Consider the following 25,142-nt stretch of genomic DNA (forward strand, 5'->3'; position numbering starts at 1 on the left):
AAGAGGAACTCCTTTCAGTTATAACCTTGGCTAGGGATTTAAAGAGGCTGCTGTAGTCTTTCCAGTCAAGAGAAGGGGATTGATTAGAAGTCAACCAGAAAGCACTGTCCTGGCTGGTAAAGACCCCACCATCAAAAACAAGAAACATGTCTTTATGTTTATTAAGCATGCAACACTGTCAAAGAAGAAAGGTCAAACGAAGGAAGGGATCCTCTTTTAGACAATTTAGTTCTTACACTTTGATAGCAGCATGATGGGTACGAGAGGAGACAGGGGGATACCATGTGACGGAGGAGGTTGAGAGGGATAGAGAATGAAAAAGGCAGAGACAGCTGCTTTCACAAAGCCAGCTGTGTTGGAGATGTCTCTTCTACAACTGCTTATTGAAATGTATGTGACACTAGTAACATGAAACACTTGGGCAATATATTACGTTAAAGGAATCAAAATTTAATTGTGGAGACTTTGAGCCCCACCGATTCCAACTATTGATTATGTTGCTTCAACATGCAGGAATAAAATTAAAAGCTAAGATTGACAATAAGCTGCCATGTAAGCCATTTTTTAAGTCTGTCTACCAAATACCCTGGATATTGGGTTGTTTTTATTCCTAAAAGAAATGTAAATACAGTCATAGTCCCTGTATAATATAAATAAAATTCTTATTTCTTTTAGCCTAGGTTTATGCCATATTTTCAGCCTTCTGACTCACTATTGTTACCATAGTGACATTTATAGAGGGATCGTTTGTTTTCCATAAGTTTAAGGGCTATCCACGGACCTGAAGTAGCTCAAGAGGAGAATTCACTGAGATCTAGGGTGCTTCGAACAACGCCGTGAAAATTGGGTTGCCTGAAAACACAGGTTTGTCTCACAAGAGAAACCTTGTGTGTACACGCAGAGAATGATAGGGCTGGAAAGGGATCTCCGGAAGCCATTTATTCTGTCCCATCTCCAGGCAGCATGGTGACTAAACCACAATAGGTGTCTGTGATTTTCGTACTAATGTAACTTACCCAAGACTGCCTATTCCCCAGAGCCACAGCCAGTTTAGCTGTCAAACAGAAATAACTTATGGCACTGCACCTTGTCATAATTCCTTTCCTGGCTCTCCCCTGGGTCCCCAGGGCTGTTCAAAACTGAATGCTGGAGACTGCCAGGAATAAAAGTCTGAACCTCGGGGTAGACCTGACCAGAAAGTAAAACCTATTCTTGGTTTTGCACAGCAGGGAGAAACCTCTTTACCTATATCCCATCATGATAGGGATTTGAGCTTAAAAGCTCCGTGAAGCAGCCCCACTCCAGTTACACCCTTTGAAATGGGAATTCCAGGGTCACTGGTAGCACTGGAGAAGATGATTATAGCAACTCAGCCCATCGTCTCATAGGATGATTTCCTTTTGGGAACTCGTTTTTGAACCTACCACCTGACCAAATAGCATCACCACCATCGTCTGTAAAATATTAACATTTACCGGAGCTGGAAAATGGTACCGAGACTGATTGCCCTGTGTCGGGGGCGGAGTGGGCGGTAACCGATTACTTCTTTGAAGATTGAACTGAGGAGGCTACGTGATTAATTCGAATAATTAGGAGTCTCTTTTCCTCGTCAGTTGATTTTGGGGATTGCAATTTTAGTTCAAAACCAAAGACAGGTTACCTAGGTTATGAGAAAATAAAAGCTTTGAAACAAGAAGCTGCATTTGGGAGGAAAGGAAATGTTGAACTTGGGTCTATATTTCCTAAGAAGAATTATCTAGAATTTTATAAAAGCAAAGAACACAAACATCATCCCTGTGTTTATATTAGGAAGTAAGCATTTGAAAACATGCAATACATATTTTAAACATTGTTCTACTTTCTAATCTTGCTTTGCTCCCAAAGATCGCTAATGGTTACCAATTTGTTCTTTGGCAGAATAAGCTGATGCTGAAAAAAAAAGAAAAAAGGAAAAGAGGTGATAGGATGTGATTCTAGCACAGGACAAAGTTATGAATCCTCAACCCTGAGCAGATATTAACTAATCCAGCAATCCCAACCTAGAGGTTAGCCAGGAGCATTTCTCTGCATCACATTATGTCCGTTACATGGCAATGAAGGACAGTTTCCATGGCTCCTAATAAAGAGATGTTTCTCTTTATGAAGAGAGCAGGGTGAAGGGTTTACAGATCATCTCTGAGCTTGTCACTGAGCTTCTCAGCCTCCTCATCTATATGTTTGCCTCAATCAGTGCAGGTTATCTCAGCAATAAAGCATTCAATCTCTAGAAGTAGGTTGCTCCCTACATCCTATAACCAGGAGGATGGATATTTTGTTTTCTGTGCTGAAGTGGGTTGAATGAAACCAGCATAGCTCTGCTCTGTTTTCACTAGCTATAATCAGCTTTTCAAATCTACACTGAGTATGTCCCCAATGACTCATGGCATAGTGAGGAACACGTTTGTGACCACACATTCCTGAGAAACAGCAGTTCTAACAGCCCAGCGACCCGACTTATTCATTCCTGTTTCTTTGTGCAGAGACATTTTGTTTTCCAAGCTCTTTGGCCATGTGCTAACGATTAGACAATGACTCCATAAATGAGGAGAAAAAGCAGCGTCATGGACGGTGGGTGGTTTGTTTTCTTAGCTCTTTATTGAAAACATATGGAGATGTTTATATATAAATAGACAACAATAGACTGCTGCCATCATGTTAGCAGCAGCTAATAAGATTCTACATGAATAGAGATCAAACTTGTGTCTGTCTACACCAGAATTCTGGTTTACTGAGATCTGCATATCCTGTCTAATTTGGGTTGAAAAGATGTTTTATTGTTTTACTTTTTATTCCCAGTTGGAAGGAAATGGTGGACCAAGGGTTTTGTTCTTGTTTTTGTTTTTGTTTCATTCTTCTCTTTGCTTAATCAAATTACTTCGTTAGCAGGGACAATAAATTCTGTCCAATCAGACCTTGTATTGTGATCCTGCAAAAATCTTTTGAACTCGATACATTTGTTTCACTACGGTCTTTGTATTTTCGAATTAGAAGTGAGGACTTGTGGCCCGACAGCTGGAAACAAGCATCAGCAGACAGGGCAGTGGAGGGCTTGAGAGCACAGGATGGGGGGGTGGTAGACCTCCGGGTTTGAATTCTGGCTGCTCCACTAACTAGCTAGGTAACCTTGGGAAAGTTAGTTAACCTGACTAAACCTCAGTTGCTTCATCTGTGAAATGAGAAATGTGGCACTTATAGAATGACTGGGAGCATTACATGGGATAAGCTGTAAAGCCTTTCATACAGTGTCTGACATGTAGGAAGCACTGCAAAAATGCTACATATTATCATTGTAAGCAGCTAGCAGAATGGTTTATATGGAGACCATCCTTGAAAATCTGAGAGGTACTTATTTAGTACAGTTTAGTGGTAAGACCAGTAACAGCAACTGTTGATCAAGTGCTTGTTATACGCTGGGGTCTACATTGCGCTCTTTCTTACAACTCCATGAATTGGGTACCAGTATTATCCCCATTTCATGGCAGAAGAAACTGAGGGGTTACACAGACTGCCCAGAGTCACAGAGCCCACGATTGGTTAATCTGATGGTCAAACCCAGTCTGAATCATCCCGGAGCGCGTACCTGTTTTCACTCTGCTAAAAAGGCTGCCACATAGACAGCGTCTGGCACCTTTGAAATCTCCTTTATTTACATTATTCTCAACCTTCCCATTAACATCCTGGCATTGCACGGTACCATTCACCATTCACAAAGCGTGGGGTGCCCTGTCCCTGGCACATCTGTTCATTTGCAGTTGAAGAGGGTCAAGAAGGCTTTAATGCATATTTTGTTAGGAGCCCTGACAAGTTCAGCTCGCGCACCACTTTCACTTTTGGTTTACAAATGTCTTTTCTTTGAAGACCCTCAAAGCTCAATATGCCCAGGCTCATTGTTCAAGCCTGGAAAAGAGCATTTGTCCCAGCCTACAGATGGAGAAGCCAGAGGCCAAGGCAGCATGACTTGGGGACAGAGGGAGAGGCCAGTCACTCCCCTCAGCAGCCTAGCATGTCTCCAGGACATGCTCCAGGAATGGAGTCGAGTGGGTCCAGGGCTGTGTGCATCTCACCAGGCTGATGGCCAAACTACTGACTAGCTCTACGTTTAACTAAATTGTATATAGTTAGGAGCAAATTGCCGAATTTTCTTGTCGGAAGGATGGGATCTGCCAGAAATATGGGAATCCTCACATACATTACCCAACTGTTTTTATTTGCAGATATGTTATTTCTTTTCTCATTTTTACAGGGCAGGGAGAGAATTGGGGGCGGGGGGCAGCAGGGCACGTAAGGGGACAGGGTTAGGACTGCCAAATTCATGTCAACTTGCTCACCTAGCACCAATGTGCTAGTTGAACAAGCCCTGAATGTAAGACATTAGTGCAAATATTTTGCATGCTTTTAACTCTAATGATGCTACCGTCATGCAGTAGCCACAGCTGAAAGCAGAGGTGGTACTTTTTATCATAAATGCCTTGGGTCTTTCTCTGAAAATCACCATGAAGACAGAAATTCCTTAGAAGTGAAAGTGGAAATACGAACAGACTTCTGCTTTGGTAACCTTCTCATCATCATCAACAACAACAAAATGATATCCCAGGGCCACGAAGTTCCGTCCTATAAATGTTGGCAACATCCTCCTTTAGAAACGAAGGGTACTGTTCTTGCCCTTGTAGCAACAGTACCCTTCCATGGCAATAGTTAGGAAGTCATTGTAAAAACATATCTGGAAAAAAACAAAAACAAAACAAAACAAAACCCTACATGGGCTTCCCTGGTGGCGCAGTGGTTGAGAATCCGCCTGCCGATGCAGGGGTCACGGGTTCGTGCCCTGGTCCGGGAAGATCCCACATGCCGCGGAGCAACTAAGCCCGTGAGCCATGGCCGCTGAGCCTGCGCGTCCGGAGCCTGTGCTCCGCAACGGGAGAGGCCACAGCAGTGAGAGGCCCGCATACAGAAAAAAAAAAAAACATATCTGTTTTACAGGGAAAAAAAATTTATGCAACCCTGAAATTGTTATGTTGTAAGTGAAAAATCATTCTAATTCAGGACAAGCATGGCCTACTTACTCCCTCCCATGCTAGTGGTGACAGGGTGGAGTTTTGGAAAGCACAGGATTTCAGACCCAGCTCTCTCATTTGCCAACTGTGTGACTTTGAGCAAATCACTTGACTTCTCTGATCCTCAGTTCCTTTTCTCTAAAACAGCACCAACCATAAAACTGCTTCGTCTACTTTATGGGTTATGGAAGAAGATCAAAGGAGATTGTAAATATGAAAGCTCTCTGAAAGCACTGTAAAAATATTATTATTGATTTTTACTAGGTGAATAATGAGGATGACAGCTTGGGAATAATTCAACGGAGGTAGTATATGGTCAGTCTGGAAGAAGTGAATGGGTCCTGGGAAATAGATGGCCAGGCCAGTTTGAAGGACCTTAAACTTGCAAGTCTTAGGGCAGTGTGGCAATTTAGCTGTGCAATCTGGTGAGAGGCTCTTATATTCTAAGCTCTTTCTGTGACAATACTGGCTACATGGAATCACTGTGTGCTTTCTTACCAGACTTTATCTGGAAAAAGTTTACACACTAGTGGCCTGGCAGAGTTGCCGGGGTTTAGATGCTACAGCTGTACCCCAGAGAGAACAGCATTTCATGTGTTGTTCTATTACCTCCCTCCCTGGGGATTCAACAGATGGAACAACAATGGAATAAGAAACCCAAGACAAACCTGTCAGTTTGATGCCTTTAAGCCTTCACAGAATTCACAATTAAAATAAGATAGAATATCCATCTAGGGGGAAGAGGTGCAGAGAAATAGGCCCACAGGTTACACCTTTTTTTTGTCTAAGCGTGGCTAATACTATCCGGAGGTCCTCACCATATAAAAGGAATTGTATCTGGTACAAGGTAGGCTCTTAAGAAAATTGGTTGAAAGAATATTATTGCTAGTAGCAATAATTGAGTAATTTTAATATGGAGTTTTATATTTATTTTCATTGAATTTAAAACAAACCTTCCAAGTCAACTCAAATTTGGCAGATTCCAAGATGAGTAATTTTGCATCTCAGAACTGTTAGGTAATGTGCAGACTGGATCCTAAGTCGAACAGAGCAACATGTGCTTTCGTTAACAACTGGTGAGGAGATAAAGTATTTGATTATTGTTTTTTTTTTTTGATAACTTCCAAAGAGAAAGCAGAGAAGCAACAGATATGAACCAAACACTTCTCTCTTTTGTTAAGGCAAATATTTCCAACTACAGCCTCGTGATGGAGTCTGACCTGGGGACCTTCTTACCCTCTGGGCTGCAGTTCACTGGCAGTGACAAGGCCAGGGCCATCGTGGAGGAGGTCATGTGCCTGCTGCAGCCCATCAATGTCACACAGGTCTTTAGAGCTGGAGAAGGGACAGACATTAACTTCTGGATCCAAGCTGGAGTACCTGGTAAGAGCAATAGATGAAGTTGGGGTTCTTTACATACTGCTACCAATTTAAAGTAAAATTTCGGTTCTAACATGCCACAATAGATACTAGTAGGTCATTTAAAATATGGAAACCCTTAGCTTTGTCCACAAGGTATAATCTGATGATTTCCAATATTGGGATAATACTACTCCTTTTATTTATTTACCCATCTGTCTTCTCTTCTGAAGTATAAATTCCTCACTCCAAGAGATTCTGATTTAATGACTCTGGGATTGTGCCTAGAAATTGTTTTTTTTTTTTTTTTTTAAACAGGTGTCTGGTAATTGTAGCACAAATGATCTCCTGACCAAAATTTATGAAATAGAGTAGAAGGCAATTACTACTAATATCCTTCTAGTTCTAGTCCTATGCTGCAGAAAGTTCTCTGACCCAAATAATTCCCTACCCAAATCCATGGTATCTGAAATTTTACCATTAGAGATTTATTCTTTGAGGTTGGATACTTCTTGCTAATTATGTTTTCCTAATGCAGAGACTACTTTAAGAGGTTGGACATAAACTAATTTACCCTGATCAGTGATTCATCAGGTTGATATTTTGAAGACAAGTCCTGGGCAGGGATGAAATTATGTAATAGGAATAGGCCTGGCGGTTACAGGACTAGAAAGGAGAACAGTCCTAAAGAAGACAAACTTATAGTACTTCACAAATTTGCCACAGACTGGCCATGAGAAAGGGTTATTATTGATATTAGACCTCTATGACCTGGGGTTGTTCCCTCAACACCATTATCTCCATAATCAAAAACACTGTTGAAGAATCTATTTGCAAATTATTCTGTACTTGTATTATGCAAACAGGAAGTCCAGCTTTTGAATAGTTTTAAAATTATGGTTTCCAGAACCATTTCTATGGCTACAAAACATTACACAGGTTTTAAAAAAAGTCTCTCTAGATCCACCCCACTCCAGCTTTTATTTTTAGCCTGCAAAATAGACTTTACCAATAGCATACTATATGGATTTAAACTTTTTAAAAAGCTCATTCTTTAGATATTATAGATTAAAGCATATTTTAGATGTTAAGGTTTCTAATAATCTTTCATTACTAAAAATAGAAGGAGCTCTTCTTTATTCTAAGATAAGAAACTAAATTCTCTCCAGTGGTTTGTGTATATTTTAACCATATTGTGAAATATCTTAAAACAACATTTCCATTTTCAGTGCCGTGGGTCATCTAGACGGACACGAGACTCTCTACATACACGTTTTTAATCATGATCAAGGTCTTGGGGAAGGGAGTTTGCCCTTTAAGTCCTATAGAACGATTTTGTTTGAATTTTAGATTTTTCCTGACCCTTAACTTTTTCAATAAGAATCTTCCTAAAATTTCAGAAAAGCTAAGCAAGTTTGCTGGGAATAGAGGTGAGGAAAAGACATGGATTGTGGGTGAATTCGAGTGAAGACCGGGGGTGCTTAAAGGGGAGGTGACGAGCTGAAGCCTAGACCGAAGTAGAACATAACGTGCGCTGCCTCCTCGCAGCTAGTTTTGCTTCTGTTGCACTGGATCAACAAAAGAGAATCGGCTCTAGCTTTACTCCTTCTCTGTAGATACTCCGTAAGAATGGTTCTCTTTGGAATTAACAAGTTGATTTGATTGTCTTCACAAAGGTAAAGAGGGCTTCCCCTCTTGCCACAGTGCCGTGGGGAATTTGAGCCCCCTTGTGGTTGCTTCAGCATTAACGCGAGTTCTAACTGACTGAACTCGTAGTCAGACGCACGGTTAGGCTTTTTGAAGACACTGTCTGTTTGATCTGTACAACAATCCTAAGAGGTAAGTGCAATTATTCCGCTTCTTCAGATGAAGAAACGGACTCAGAGGGACTAAATGACTTGCCCAAGCCTCTCCGGCTCTTAAGTGTAAATGTCACCCTGAGAACAGACCACTTTGGTTTCCAGGCTGGTGGCCCCTTTCCCACAATGTGCAACAACACAGGGGCGTCTGGAATGCTGAGATGGTCTTCCAAATCTATGGCAGTGTCTGAAATGTTTATCTTACTCAGCTCTTGCTTACGCAAAGGATTTCAGTTCGTTCCTGCTCCAGAATAATTTACCCCCGGGGGAAAGGAGTTTGTTATTGTAAATAATTACTTATTTCTTCTCGCATTCTTTGTTCCACTCCCCTCTCTATCTCTGTAGATCAGGAAGGTTTATATAAACTTGATAGTTCATTTATACTGCAACTAATGTTTCCTGGAATTCTTTTTTATCTCGTTCAGAGTATTGTAAGATGAAACCAAATTATTGCTGTTTTCCCCTATTATTATTGAAGCTATCTTTTGATATTTCAAGTTTGGGCTCTTCCTGGAAGAAATAATGGAACTGTTTATAACTCTTGTCACCCGTTGAAAATTTCAGGGACTTTAGAAAAAAGATGAAGAACCATAGTTCATCTGAAAAAGAAAATAAAAATATACTAGTTGTGTACTCTGAATTCTTGAAGATATGATAAGTTACAGTGAGTTAAACCTAAAGATAGGATTCAAGATACTAATTAAGTATGATTTAAATAACTGCTCACCTGTGAAAAATTAATGAGAAATACTTCCACACTCTATTCTTCCTTTCTTCTTTCTCTTTTTCTTTCCTGTCATCCATTGAACTAATAAATATTTATTGAGCCCGTACCATGTCCTTGGCCTATCAAATTTCTGTAGTCTGATGACTGATCCCCAATTTTTTTAATGTTTCATGTAGACTCAATATCAAAATACTAATTAAGAGCACAGATAGAATTAAAATTCAACATGATTTTCATAAATTATAGAAGCCAAATAGATAAATTTATGAAAGGATCATCTTTGGAGAGGAGATAGGATATCCTTCATCCATCTAGGTGATGTCCATGATGGACAGGATAACTGTCAACATAAGTATAAGGCTTTGGGGGGAAAAGTTAAAAAAATAACAGATGTATTTTTCACATAAACTCTCTGTTCCAGATACCTTTATACTCCAGCCTTCTCCCATTTCTACCCCCTTCCATACGCCTTCCTAGTTTCTCCTCCAAATCCTAAATGCTCTTTAAGTCTCACTCCGTATTCATTGGTGACTGCAAATCCATCTTTAACAGACCCTGGTGCTGTATTGCCTTTCTGAATTTCTAAAACACTTCTGTAGCCCCCAGTCTTGCCCTTGAATCACACACAAACGTTCTTGGGTTACTAGGAATTTCCGTGCATCCTGCCTCCTGGTACTCAGCGATCAATTCTTTGAGATCAAGGTCAATGTTTTCTACTTCTACTCCTCTGTAGCTCTTAGTTTAATTTTGGGAAACATTTAAATTCTTGTAAATCTCACAAGAGAAAAAACAGAAACATAGAAGTAATTGTTTTCTCGACAAGCTTTGGGTCCTTCAGCTTAAGATTGTGGAGAAAATAAAGGATGCTGAGAAAAAAGACACAAAGATAGAAAAAAAATAACAGATGGAAGAACGACATAAATTAAGGAGGCTAGAACAATTAGGATTATTTATATACAGGAGTAAAGGCTGAGAGAAGATGCTGAGTAATGTTTTCTAGTACGTTAGTGCAATAATACACATAGGTGATTTACCACATAAAGTGGCAAAATTCTTGTTCCCTGACTCTGTCAAAGGTAATACAAGAGCATGACTCATAGGTGTCCAAGAGGGATTTAGGTAAGTCTCTATTGGCCCCAGATAGCAGAGAGGCTTTCAACCTTAAACTTTTGCCTGATCCTCCAATTATAAGCTCCAGGTTAGAATGACAGGAATCTATTTCATTCTGAACATGTCAGTAATAAGATATAATTCATGGTTCTCAGAGATCCTTAATGCATCCTTCTTGAACACCTTCCTTTAGAAACTCTTCAATAAAATATCTTGATACATTAATGTAAAAAATGAGATGCTCTCTTAATGTGACCTGAGGCAGTGAGCCCACCATGATTCCATATCTACCAATGAGTTCCTTCCTCTGCTTCAGAATCTGAGAGGCAATCTTTTGCTGATGATCTCGGCAAGTGGTAGACGGTGCACTGGGAAGAATTAGAGTGTGTGTTCTGGCTTCACAACTTTGAACTTCATGTGCCATCTAAGGCAAATGATGTAAGTTTTCTCAGCCTCACACATTGATTATTAAGCATTCTTATTACTCTTCTGCTGTATGGCACTTGGGAATCAATAGTAAAGAAGATAGACAAGATCTGTACTCTCACAGTCTATACAGACTAGTGAGTGAGACTTGGTTATCGCATATGCAAAATAGGTATGGTCACCACCAAGCCCCACATGCATTCCTCCTCCTTCTCTGTCCCCTCTCTCACTGACGGGCACCACCTGCCAGAAACCACACAATCATCCGGAACATAGAACCAAATACTCTCAAGTCCTGTTTACTCCAAATTCCTCCTATTTTTAAAGCCCATTCCCTTCTCTCTACCCCATAAACCTTGTCTCAGGAGTACTCACTGATTTTCCTATAGCAGCCTCCTACTAACATATCAACCTGCATTCTTAGTTCCCTTCCATCTAACTGGCTCACTGCTTCCAAAGTGAACTTTCTAAATTAAAAGTCAGACTATCAATTGGGATGCTTTGGGCTGCAAAATATCACAGAGGCTGCAACTTAGAACAGTAATAAGGGGATTTTAAAATTTACTTTAAAAAGAGCTCTCAAGCGGGTGGTTACAGAATGCTTAATTGAATCATCAACCACATCAAAGGCCTTGGTTCTTTACGTCTTTTCCACCGTGCCATCCTCAGCATGTTGACTTCTGTCTTCAGGCTTGTCTCCCCGTGGTCCCTAGATGGCTGCAGCTGTTCCAGGCAACAGATTCTCACACATAGTGCAGTAGTGGGAGAGAGAATGTCTATAATGGCCAGTCCTTTTGAACAGTAAGACAATCTCATCCAGAAGCTCCAAAGCAGATTTTTCCTCAGTTTCATTGGCCGTGTTTGTGGCAATGGAGTAGAATTACCAAAATTGGATTATATTGATCAAATTTTACTTCCTGGGTCTAGGGTAGAGCTCGGTCTCCCCTGAAAATGTAGCCTCCTGATGTGTGAGAAAAACTGGGATTCTTTAGGAAGAAGATGAGGATTCCCACTGATAAGCAACTAAGAGTAGCGGCCTATCTGATCATCTCTCCTCGTTACTTGAAATCCTTCAGTGTCTCCCCCTTGTCTTCAGAGTGTCAGGTCTCCGTTTAGCATGGAATTCAAGGTCCTTCTGGTTCCACCCTGGGCTGATGTACAGCCTCGCCTCTCGTGGCTGCCCCACTGCTCTCTGTCCATCTCTTATTCATACAAGTTTCATTCATTGAGGTTCCGGTGCACCCTGTGTTCTCAGCTTCCTAGCCATTGGACCTGCCCTATCCTGTCTTCTTCTCCAGCTAATTCCTACTCATCCATGATTCAGCACCTATTTCTCCTCTCACAAGCCTTCTTTGATCCCCAGCGGTCTGGGTGAGTGAACCTTGAGTATGTTCCCATAACCCCCTGTTCACCTCTTACCCTGGGTAAAGGGTAAAGGCACTTACCCTTTTAGAATTGTGATAGATTGTGAATTTCTCATAGTTTCCAGCACCTAAGAAGAAGTGCCTGGCCCTTGACAAAATGTCCTGAATCACATGCTGAATAGTAATGTCTAGGTTTGTAGGAAGAGTTAGATGATGTGAGAGAGGTTTGTAAACTGTAATGCCAGAACGTAAGTTGTGATTACTTTAGTAATAACTTTGCTTCATTGAGCTGTCCCCTTTTCTTATATATTGAATTGTTTTTCAAATCACATTTTATTTTCTTTCACCTTTTCATAATAGCTCAGACTCCGTAGTGAAGTACCAAATATGCAGATTACTCAGAATTTCCTTCTTGCTTCTTCCCGACACCTTATACGGCATTAAGCAGAACTAAATTAAAACTTTTCACTTCTACATCTCCAAAGGCCTTTCTTTTAAAATTTTCCAAGAAAGGAGAAGATCAGGACACAAGCAGGAATGTAAAGTGAATTGAAGGTTCAACCTCTGGACCCAGGACTCATATGTTTTCCAGTCACCAGATGGAATAGTGCAATACAGTAGTTCTATGTCCCCTGCTGTCCCTAATTAAAAGATGCCTCCTTTATGGTGAAAAAACTCTGTGCTAGTGATGTTAGAGAGATTGACGCCGCATGGTGAGTAGACCTCACTCCACTGGGAACATGAAAAGGCACTTCCTGGTTTGCGACTATAGCCCTTATTTAAATAGCTAGCAGTTTCATTCAATCAGCAAGCAGGTCTTGAGTGCCTACTGTAAACCAGGCACTCTACACACTGAAGATAGAGCATGAAAAAGACTTACCAGCTTTCTGCCCTTATGGAGTTTACATTGTAGTGGGGAGTGGGGAGAGGACAGTAGGAGGAGACAAACTATAACAAAGAAATCAAGAATGGAGAAAAACATCAGAGAGCGATAAGGGTAATGCAGAGAATTATAGCAGGTGGCTGCCTCTCACCTCTAACTCAGGTGAGTCAGCGCTCTTGCTTTAATACTCATCATCTGCTGTATGCTAGATCGCTGTGTATAACATCCACATCAATACCACACTATTGGGAATTGCTCATCAGAACAGCTAATAATAACAGCTAACAGAATAAGCTTCTCATGTTCTTTCCTCTTGCAGTAGACCTGCCGCAGATCCAGAGAAGCCATTGGGTATCTTGACCAAAGCAGGCTGGGCTCATACCCTGTAGTATGACTGACAATGGCCTAGAAGGAGAGGGCATTGTTTCTACCATCGGGCAGTTAGTCATGCACTGCCCTCTGAAGTGTCTTCTGTTGTTGCCCAATCTGTTATTTAAAGCACACACTTTCACTTTAAAGTTAATATACTTTGTATTTTATCTCCTTAACTGTATTGAAAAACAAGAGAGTATTTTATTCACCCTTAAATACCCAATACCTATTATTACCTGGAACATAATAAGTATCCAATAAATGTTTACTGAGGAGATGTATTTGATTTTAAGATGAACATACAAAAGAATTAAGTCACAGTAAAAGGAAGTTTTGGTACAGCACCAAGATAAATAATACATGCAGAAAGCTGTAGGAACTCATAGGGTAGAAGACAGGAAAGGCCTGGAAGAGGTGAACTGAGCTGGAAACTGAAGGGTTTGTAGTGCCAGAGGGGACAGAAGGGGCGAGAAGGGCATTCCTGGTGACAGAAGTCATGTGAACAAAGGCAGTTGTCCCCATTGGGGACAGTGGGGAGAGTGACTTCACAGGGCAGAGGAGTCCGCTTGGAGAGCAGGGGGTGGTGAGAACAGTTGAGTACCTCTGGGTCAGATGAAGAAGAGACATAAATTTCTGGTGGAAACACTTGTAGTTGATGCAAAGTCACCAGACGTCTTCAGGAGACGGTAAGAGCAGGGTTTTAGAAGGGAATCCGTAAAACTCTTGCCAGGGGGTACACTGTCACACTCAAGTAAGAGGCTCAAAGTGGGAAGACCTGGTGTGAAAAGGGAACTTGAGGAAGTAGCACAGGATTAGAAACAATTACTTTAGAAAATCAGAGGATAGCGCTAAGTTATTGCACTATTCTCTGCACTATAGTGACCAAAAAACACTATGACTTAAATTTCTCTATCTACTATTTCCCATGCCTGCTAATAATGTAGCCTAGAAAAGTTTCACTTCCCTGACTGCCCCTTTCAGGATCTCAAGGTTGGTTCTTCCAGGTTCCCTTTCCTATGCATTTGACTTTCCATCAGTTTCACTTAATACTTTACAGATGCTCTAATTGACTCCTTATGTAACACTTCATTCAACAGGTAGCTGTATTATATATAAACTATGGAGGATACAAAAATAAGATATGGCCCTTTTTCTCCAGGAGATCACTATAGAGGACCGACAGTGATTTGGTTTACTTAATAATCATGAAGGAAGACTTCATCATGGAAAACCAAATAAAGCTACACTGAAATTTTCTAAGAAAAAAATCTAACATTACTTGAAAACCAGTAGAGTACAAGGAAGTAGGATTTCAGAATATGTTCCCTCCTCGTCAGCTATGTGAACTTTGTCTATCCCTACTTTAAGTGATGAGAGCCTGTAAAATTCAGTATGGCCTGGTATTTTAGATGCTTTTAAGTATGGTATAAAATTTTTATTACAGAAAATTTCAAACATATGCAGAAGTAAAGAGAATAGTCTAATGAACTCTCCTATATACTCGTCACTCAGGAATTTTTCATCCTTGGGCAGGCTTACTTCATTTACACCCCAGTCACTCCTCTATGCCAAGATTATTTTGAAGTAAATGCCCAACAACATATCATTTTATATCATCTCCTTTGTAAATATCTTAATGTATCTCTAAAAGGTAAGGATATATATATATATATATTATATATATATTAGGAGGAATAATAGTATTGTAATCATATATTATTCCTCCTAAAATATTTTACAATAATCTCTTAATATCATATCCAATATGTCGCCAGTTTTCAACTGTTTCCAGTTTCCTCCAAGCTGCATTTTCCTCCACAATTTTCTTGTGTAAAGCAGGATTCCAGTAAGGGTCAAACAATGCACTCAGTGGATGTGGTCGATGTCTCCTAAGTCTCTTCTAATCCATAGGTTCCACCTTCATTTTTCTTCTTTCTGCCGCTTGTTTGTTACAGAAACCAAGTAATTTGTTCCATGGGATTTCCTATAGTCTGGATTTAGGTAATTCCTCTTCTATGGAATCATTTAACATGTTCCCACTCTCTTATATTTCTGTTGATTGGTAGTTAACTCTAGAGGCTTGATCTGATTCAGGTTTGATTATTTTTTTTTAATTTTCGGGGGCAAGAATACTTCTTAGGTATTGATGTTTATTTCCCTTATGAGTGATGTCTAGATTTCTCTCTTTTTATGATATTAACTGTCATTGAAGATTATTGCCAAGATCTATTATTTCATCGGGGGTTGCAAAATGGTAACTCTGATTATTAGTTGAAATAATTCTATAAAAAGAACTCTCCCCCCATTGACTATCTGGTTACTCAGAGGTACTTTTGTGTAAGAAAAGTAGGATATATGTTTCATTCTTTCCCTTTATTTACCTATTTTTAAAATTATTAGTTGATTCCCTAGTACCCTCCAAAGATAACTGATTGGGCTAATTTATACTATCATAATTTACTAATGGATTTTAAAAATATAGATGTGCTTCATTCTGTTACAGTAATTATGCTTATTAATGCTCAAAATTGTCCTAGTTTTGGCCAATGAGAGCCTTTTTAAACTGGTTCCTGAGTTCTTTTGAAATGCCCTTGTAGTCACTGATAGTGTCCTAGCTTTCTGCTGTGACAGTGTTCAGGCTATGTTGTGTATTTCCTGCCCCAGGTGGAATCAGCTATTTCTCCAAAGAGCTCCACTTTCTTCTACTAGGTCACTGTATTTAGAGACCACACCCTGAACACTAAGTATGCTTATTGCTACTGGGTTGGTCATTGTTTCTAAGTCTTTTTAGCGGATAGAACTAGAATTTCTTTTTCTCTTAAGAAAAAAGATATTGTGGGGACTTCCCTGGTGGCGCAATGGTTAAGAATCCACCTACCAATGCAGGGGACATGGGTTTGAGCCCTGGCTCGGGAAGATCCCACATGCCACGGAGCAACTAAGCCCTTGCGTACTACTGAGCCTGCGCTCTAGAGCCCGCGCGCCACAACTAGTGAAGCCCGCGCTCCTAGAGCCCGTGCTCTGCAACAAGAGAAGCCACCGCAATGAGAAGCCCACACACCACAACGAAGACCCAATGCAGCACCCCCCAAAAATAAATAAATAAATTATTTTTTTAAAAGAGATATTGTGAATTATATATTTCCAGTTCAGGCTGAGGACTCCAAAGCTGCGCTTTACCCCACTGGTGTCATGTCTGTGTCTCCTTCTTCCTTTGCCAGAAATCCTGGTTCTTAGTGCAACAACGTAACCACTCACTTGCTTTCTCCCACAGCACACACAGTAGTCTCAGAATAACAACACCACACAACCAACAACAGCGTGATTACTGAAAATGGTTTGTTTATTGCAGGTTCTTTTTATGTCTCTAGGATATGTTATATATTCCACTAGATATGTACACATTTCTGTTAACCTATAATGCAAGTTACCCTGAATGAAATATCATTTCCATCTTTCATATTTTGGTCTTAAAAATCTGAAACTACTGATTTCTAAAATGTTTAAATGCTTATTTATAATTTTTCTTTATAAAGTGAGAAAAAGGTTACAGATAGGAATAGTTGTAAGACTTATTAAAATAATTACCTTGGAGTGTCATCGTTGGATCCTCAACACATACATTGCCTGTTCTTTCTTATTAGATCTGACTCAGACAATTTCATTCATTCATTCATTCATTCATTCTTTCTTTCTTTCTTTCAAGAAATATCTAGTAAGTACTACATGACATTCAGACAAGGGGAATAAAGAGGGAATTTAATGTGTGTTGAGCGTCTTTTGTATGTCAAGTATTATTTTAGCTGCTTTACGTACGTTATCTTATATAATTTTATAAGAACCTTTTAAAGCATATATTAGTAGTCTGCAACCAATTTTCAGATGAGTCAGTTGGAGCTCAGGGAGTTTCCTTTGTCCAAAGTCACAAAGATATTAAGTGGAAAAGCCAGAATTAACATATAGGCCTATTTTATTCCAATGTCATATACAAAGTTCACTCTCTATCCTCAAGGAGTTAATGGAGGGTTTAGACACAGGAAGAACAAAGCACAGTAGGAGTTCAAGCAAGAGAGGAGTTAAAATCGTGGGGCATCACGAGAGAGGTGGCATTTCACCTGATTTTCCACAAAGAATATAATTTTGTTGGATGGAGAAGGACTGCATTGCACGTGAAAAGATGGCGATACACAAAATTGCACAGGCAAGAAAGTTCAACAGGTTCTTGAAATGATGAGTAGTCTGGTTTGGCCAAAGTTTAGTTTAATATAGGGAAATAGAGCTAAAACTGAAAAGGTCCCTTGGGACCCCAGTTGGACCCTGAATGCGATTCAAAGAATTTGAGACAGCCAGAAACCTTTGAAAGTTCTGAACAGGAGTGAGACATGATGGGGCTCAATCCCAGCCACTGAGTAGGCTCCATCTAACCCACAGCATCCTCTTTTGAGAGACTCAAAACAAAAACCAGCTTCGTAGATCCGCACATCTCATGGGTTGGACTGCACGTCTTCTAGCAATTTGTTGCTAAAATTGCACTTTTTTGGATGTTTTGCTACTTGACGTTTTGCCAAATTAAACTATTCTGAGTTGGAGAGACTCGGAATAGTCCCATAAGGTATTGTACTGTGATTGGCAGGGGTTGCTGGAATTCTCAGATATTAACCATGAAGTCTTACTGTAATTGGACATAATCAGCTTGTTGAACCTTCTTTGAGTCAAAGAAGTCTTCAAGAATTGTGACAACTCATCAATTTCTTACAAGAGCTCTACTAAAAATATGCTTATCAATTTAATTACTTTAATAAGCATAGGATTATGGAAACAACAGGAAGAACATCACAATTCAAGAGATTTTGGTAAAATTGAGTTCTGATTGGGTAAGGACTTTTTACTATAGAAATGAGTTATATCTCAATTGTGTATAATAGACTCTTTAGTCTGGGTACTTTCATTGGCTTAAGATCCTTCCTTTGCTCAGTATTAAAGTTCAAAAATGACTACTTAACCTAATATTCTTGTACATTCCCCTCATGGGAATTTCTAACACAGTGAATTAAGTCTCCCTATTATCTCGTTTTCATAGGAGAGTGTGAGATTGCATAATTCATGGTAACTAAACTTTCTTTTACAGTATGACATTTGCTATCTTAATTGTCCTTCCAGTTCATAATGCGTAAATCAAATATGGTTGAGCTCTGTGAAATCTATTAGTTGTGGATCGTTTGTGATCTGGCAAGCTGTTGTCTATAATAAGACTAGTTATGAAGTATGTCCTAAGTATTCTTTCCTTTCTTCCTTCCTTCCTCCCTTCCCCTTCCTTCTTCTCTCCCTTTATCTGTCCCTCCTTCTCCTTCTTCTTTCTGCTTCTCTCTCTTTCTTTCTTTCTTCCTCCCACCCTCCCTCCCCCTTTCTCTTTCTTTCTTTCCTTTCTCCCTTCCTTCCTTCCTTCCTTTCATCCTTTCTTTTTTTCTTTTATGCACTTCTTTCTAATTATATTTCAAGTTCTTTCTAAAACAAGGCCTTTGGATACCCCAGGTCCAATATGCCCCTGGACCTGGTCCACTGCTGTCTTGTATTCATGTGTGGGTATTCATTCGTTCACCAACATTAAATCCCAGGATAGGTGTGATAAAACATGACTCCTTCCTCCATGGCACAGGTCCTTTGCTGGTTTCAGAGGTGGACTGCAGTCTTTGCAGAAAACACACAGGAACGTTTTCTTAGAGCTGAAGTGGGACGAAAAGTGCCTGCCCTGAATATCACCATCTTTTCCCTGACCCTTCCCCTCCAGTTTCTGAAGATACAGCAGAAAATAATCTTCCTTGAAGATACTGGATAACAATTCCATAAAACAAAAACACATGCTTCCAAATGCACTGTGCTTTCAGATATGTGGGTTTTAGTTCAGCTGCCAGAGGAGCTGATTGATGCGTTCACCTTGACAGCCAGGTGAGCCCACTTCCTTGAGGAAGCCCACTCTATTCTTGGTAGTGTGACAGGCCACTGAGAGTTGGAAAGGGCGCAAGAACCCTGAGATCACCTGAAAATTCTTCCCCGGGAAGGCAATTTCGTGAATGAGGTCTTCCAAGCAAATGACACCAAACTTCCCCAGGTGCCCCTCAATCACTGGGTTGTCTGTCAGAGGGATGATTTTATTCTTGACCTTGGCTTGTCCACGTTTCAAGATGAGATCCTGAACAAACTTCAGATTTGGAAATCCCCAGGTCACATAAGTTTCCACTATACAAAGCATGTTTATGGTTTGAGGGGTTACTTGCATAAAGACACCGCTGGAAATCTTATTCAGGCGCAGTCTTGCAATGGTCCTCTGCACCGGTAAACTCACCCCATTAATCCTTTCAATGAGTACAACAAAGGCCAAGGAATGTTTATCTGGCACTTCCAAGCCATGAGGTTTCACTTCTAGTCGTCTGAGTCGCACCCTGTCACGTAGTTGCCGCCAGGAATCATGCAGGAACCATTCTAGTCGCTTAAACTTGATCTCTTTTCCTTTCCTCTGCTCCTTCCTTTGCAAAAGCGCCTGCTTTGCCTGGGTGGCTTTCAGGCCCTGATAAGCCTTTCTCTTTTTCAGGAGATTTTTCTGAAACCAAAGGGATCTTTTTTCTTGGCTCTTCCTCTGCCATCTTTCCAACTCTTTCTTTCTTTCTTTCTTTCTTCCTTCCTTTCTTTCTTTCTTTCTTTCTTTCTTTCTTTCTTTCTTTCTTTCTTCCTTTCTTTCTTTCTTTCTTTCTTTCTTTCTTTCTTTCTTTCTTTCTTTCTTTCTTTCTTCCTTTCTTCCTTTCTTTCTCTTTCCTTCCTTCCTTCCTTCCTTCCTTCCTTCCTTCCTTCCTTCCTTCCTCCCTCCCTCCCTCCCTCCCTCCCTCGCTTCCTTCCTTCCTTTCTTCCTTCTTTCTTGTTGTAATGGCTGAAATAGTCTCCTGACAATTGAGGGAACAGAATCCTATGTAGAGATAGGCATGGCTTTCATCAATACCCCAAACTACCCAGTTATGGAAGGTTTAAACGTAAGTGGAAATGTTTGCTGGACACATCTATACCAAATCCACATTTTTTGCAGAAATAGTTTATTAAGTATCATTGATGCCATATTTAAAGAATGAAGGTACTCACAGATATCATTTTAATATCTTTAGTCAACACTATAGTGCAAAGCACAGATGGAGGGGTCAGTGATTCCACACTCACTATTCCTGACAGAAGACTTTATCTGAGATAACTGTAGTCATTTTGATATGTTAGCTTCAGTTGCTGTAATTTCTCATCTTGTATTGGTGTAGACCCAGATATGTGTTCAGGTTACAGTTGCAGTTCACACCCTTGACTGAACTTTAAAATCACCTGGAGGCTTCTAAAAATATATCAGCACTGATGCCCCACCTCCAAAGATTCAGATTTCACCGGTCTGGCTCTAGGGTCAGAACAGTTGCACAAGTTCAGGGAGTACATTTACCATAGAACATATTCATCCCTCAGGGCCCGCAGCCTCCCAGAGCACAAGTCCATTGTGTTGCATGTGAAAGGTGCCTGCTGTACTTGTGCAAACTTGGGGCCAGAGAGAGGGCTTGAGCACACCTGGTTTTAGAAGCCCCCCAGGAGATTGCAATATACAGCCAGACTTGAAAACCATCTTGAGATAAAACGTAGCCTAGATGTTAAGAGCATGGATTTAGGAGTCACGCAGAAATGGGTTCAAAATCTTGCTCTACTACTCTCTAGCTGTGTGACCTTAAGAAAGTCATTGAACCTCTCGGAACTTCAATTTCTTCATAAATAAAAGGGTGATAGCCGCCTTGTGTGATTATATTCAAGAAAAAAATAAAGACAATCTGAGTGAAACGCTTGGCACAAAGTTAACTCTCAAGAAGCCACTGTTATTATTTCAGTTATTAAAGCATAATTTCTGTATTAGTCCAGACTCCTTCAGTACTAAGTGACAGAAATCTAACTCAGACGACCTGGAGCAAAAATGGAGAATCTGAGCCAGCCACAGGAAGAGTAGGGCTGAATTGGGTCTTACGGACTCCAGCAATGGGATGGTGTTAGGACACGTATTCTCTCTCTGGTGCTTATAGGACACATATTCTCTCTCTCTGGTGCTTATTCCACCTTCTTTCATGGTGCCTTCATTCTCTCAAGCCAGCTGTCCCCTTAGAGGCTGAACTATAACCTTATGCAGCTCAAAACTCAAGACTTACATCTTTACAGCCTGTTAAGCACAGAAGAGCCAAGTAATTCATCACATCCAACTCAGTTGGAAAAATCACAGTGGCCCAGCCTGGCTCCTTTGTTCATCGTCAAGGTGTGAACCTTAAAGTGGGGAGAAGTGGTGATGTGCAGGTGAACACAGTAACTACCTTTATTTTCCCTGTTGAGACCTGATTCAAAATATATAAAATACGTAAAACCTCTGCCATCTAGGATCTATTAGCAGATAAGGAAGGACAGCAGTGAAGTCCCAGAAGCAGTAAAAAAAAGTACCCTGAATTTATAATACCTATTCTCTCAGCTCTTCATGACCTAAGATGAGTTTAGGGCAAGAAAAGCATTTGTTAGACTTTTCTGGCCCAGTTTACCTGAGAGACTCAGGTGACCAGGCAGATGCGGAGCTGGATAAGTTGATGCCACACTCCCAGCAACCCGCATGTTTGAACACCTGAAGTGTTCTCTCCTGCCACCTCCACCCCACGGTCTCTCCTTACCTCTACAAATGGGAAAACTTAGGAGACTTGTTTGGGGGTTAGTTTTATATTTTAAAAAATTACCGAAGAGGCCTTGCTATAAACATGCTTTCATGTATTTAGACCCAGTAGAGAGGGTGACTGGGCATCTAGTTGTATATTCTAGGAAATACTGCAAAAGATGCATGAGTATCATTGCTGCTCAGTGACCTTTGGGTCTTAGCATGTTACTTTGCGGTGACATAAATGAGTGACGAAACTGCTGGCATTCACTTCAAGTGACCCTGATACTTTACTGGTTCAGCGGCATTATTTAGGAAAGCACCTGACTCACTTCATTCTGACATGGTGAACACTGCAGAGAAGAAAGCAAAGAAGAAAAGAGTCAAATGTTAATACCATTAGTAGCTCTTCTATGTCAAATGATGCTTCTGGGATTTTGAGGCCTCTTTACAGTTCCTATTCAGCCAAAGTAAATTGGTTATGGGTGGCTAAGAGTTGAAGGGAGGGTTATATAAGTGAATGTGTAAAAGCCAACTGGCTCGTGGCCAAGGACACAGATGGCACTCTCATTGACTCTCTTGGACAACATCAAGCTCTAGATTCTGTGCTGTGGACTGACCAGGTATCCTCTGTTGGCAAGGAGCCTCATCCCAGACAGTGATATTCAGGTAGTACGCATCAAAAATATATATAGTAGGCATCTTCTCTGACCTAAAAATGGGGGAATTACCTTTCTAAGCTTATTCTAGTGTTAAGACTCCATAACCTAAAGCCCATATTTTTCCAGAAGTGAAAATTGCTTTTGATATAAAGCAGAGATGATTCAAATGAAGAATGAGATTCCCTCTGCCTTTTAGGAGCAAGAGATTAAATAGCACAGAATTGCCTATATCAAGCAAACATGAGTAAAGGTCAGCTATGGATTTTAAATTGTTCAAAAGATTGTTACTTTGACGTGACTAAAATGTAGGGAGCAAATTGATGAGACTATCTCAGCAGTGAAGGAATGTGTTTTCTTAATATTTTTTAACATCTGGTCTTGGTATAATTTTATTTCAATTTCTGCTAATACAACCACATAAATGCCTGATTTAAGTCATTTAAGTATCCCGTGGCAACATGATCTTGTACTTCTCTCTTTCATTTCCTTCCTGTCCCTCCCCTTCTTTTTTCTTGAGGGAATCTGGAAGAGGTTTCCTATTTCTCAACTCTTGAATCTGTTTATGAAAATTGGAACTAAACAGTTTAGCACAATTAAGCAGGATGCCTCATTCATCAAACCTGCATTTTTCTAAGACTCCCAGCCTGTCAGTCACCAAAAAGCATGTGTTAAGTGGAAGCTGTGCTTCTACTCTGTTGGCATGCCACATCTGTTGACAATTACAGAGGCACATATGATGCCATTCCTGTCATGGCATGTGCTTCCTTGTGCCTCGGGTCACAGACCTTCGGGGACATTTACAAAGTGTGTCCTGGAACTAAAGAGTTTAATTTTGCCTGCTAATGTGTTTATGTATCTTGTAAAGGAACTAATCATTCCCTTTTGCTTTCCCTTATTATGAGGTGTGTGGTGTGTGTGTGTGTGTGTGTGTGTGTGTGTGTGTGTGTCTGCACCAGAAAAGAACCATGCCATATAATAAGCATAAAGACCTTTTTCTCATACCCACCAACCTTTCTTGTAAACCGCTGCTTTTATTTATTTTTTATTCTTTTGTCAAATAGCATATTTCTTGGCTTTTCTTGGATTTTATCTATTTTTTGAATACTACTGAATTCTCATTTCATATTTAGTCAAGATTTGGATCAGATTTTTAATAAATATAATCCAAGTAATTATAAGTCACTGGAACGCCCTCTGGAGTTACGCTTTCTTTCTTTTGGATCTCTAATTGACCTGTGAGCATATAGCTTTTTTCATTCTATAAGCCATATTATTCAGGAAGTATCTAGAACCTAGAAAAGTGGAGCTGAATTTACAAATCATCTATCTAGGTATTTTATTGCTCTAAGATTAGTACCTAGAATATTTGGCAATGTCCAAAGTATTGACCTTTTTTCCTGCTTTCATTCAAATATTTAGCAGTGGGTATGCATGACTATAGGAATATTAATTTTTTTTTCATTAAAGGAGAGGTACTGCTTTTGGATATGGTGAGTACCTCATTAATATTATGAACAATGAAATGAGTTCTAATAGAAGAGCTACCTGAAAGAGAGCTAGAAGATAAAGAAGTTCAGACTGAGTTTAAAGCCAATGTCATCTGCAAACACTGACAGCTTTATTTCTCTTTTCCAATTTGGATTCCTTTTATTTCTTTTTCTTCTCTGATTGCTGTGGCTACAACTTCCAAAACTATGTTGAATAATAATGGTGAGAGTGGGCAACCTTGTCTTTTTCCTGATCTTAGTGAAAATGCTTTCAGTTTTTCACCATTGAGGATGATGTTGGCTGTGGGGTTGTCATATATGGCCTTGATTATGTTGAGATAAGTTCCCTCTATGCCTACTTTCTGCAGGGTTTTATCATAAATGGGCGTTGAATTTTGGCGAAAGCTTTTTCTGCATCTATTGAGATGATCATATGGTTTTTCTCCTTTAGTTTGTTAACATGGTGTATCACATTGATTGATTTGCATATATTGAAGAATCCTTGCATTCCTGGGATAAACCCCACTTGATCATGGTATATGATGATGTTAATGTGCTGTTGGATTCTGTCTGCTAGCATTTTATTGAGGGCTTTTTCATCTATGTTCATCAGTAATATTGGCCTGTAGCTTTCTTTCTTTGTGACAACTTTGTCTGGTTTTGGTATCAGGGTGATGGTGGCCTTGTAGAATGAGTTTGGGAGTGTTCCTCCCTCTGCTATATTTTGGAAGAGTTTGAGAAGGATAGGTGTTAGCTCTTCTCTAAATGTTTGATAGAATTCTTCTGTGAAGCGATTTCATCCTGGGCTTTTGTTTGTTGGAAGATTTTTAATCACAGTCTCAATTTCAGTGCTTGTGATTGGTCTGTTTACATTTGCTATTTCTTCCTGGTTCAGTCTCGGAAGGTTGTGCATCTCTAAAAATGTGTGCATTTCTTCCATGTTGTCCATTTTATTGGCACATAGTTGCTTGTAGTAATCTCTCATGATCCTTTGTATTTCTGCAATGTCAGTTGTTACTTCTCCTTTTTCATTTCTAATTCTATTGATTTGAGTCTTCTCCCTTTTTTTTTTTGATGAGTCTGGCTAATGGTTTATCAATTT

At 40.0% G+C, this 25,142-nt stretch overlaps 1 protein-coding gene and 1 pseudogene across 3 annotated transcripts in view; one reads left to right on the forward strand and one right to left on the reverse strand.

Annotated features, from left to right (window-relative positions):
* Positions 1 to 25,142, forward strand: part of CPQ (carboxypeptidase Q) — a 438,744-nt gene that overhangs the window by 357,827 nt on the left and 55,775 nt on the right. For 2 of the 3 annotated variants that reach the window (XM_067017081.1, XM_059043627.2), the window contains exon 7: positions 6,275 to 6,476. The exons of the other annotated variant lie outside the window; for it this stretch is intronic. In XM_067017081.1, coding sequence (XP_066873182.1) covers positions 6,275 to 6,476 — 202 coding nt within the window. The remainder of the gene's footprint in view (positions 1 to 6,274; positions 6,477 to 25,142) is intronic. 3 annotated transcript variants of the gene reach the window in all.
* Positions 19,090 to 19,840, reverse strand: LOC131744258 (large ribosomal subunit protein uL30-like; annotated as a pseudogene).

The sequence above is a fragment of the Kogia breviceps genome, chromosome 17 (assembly GCF_026419965.1).
Source record: "Kogia breviceps isolate mKogBre1 chromosome 17, mKogBre1 haplotype 1, whole genome shotgun sequence".
NCBI classification, from domain to species: domain Eukaryota; kingdom Metazoa; phylum Chordata; class Mammalia; order Artiodactyla; family Physeteridae; genus Kogia; species Kogia breviceps.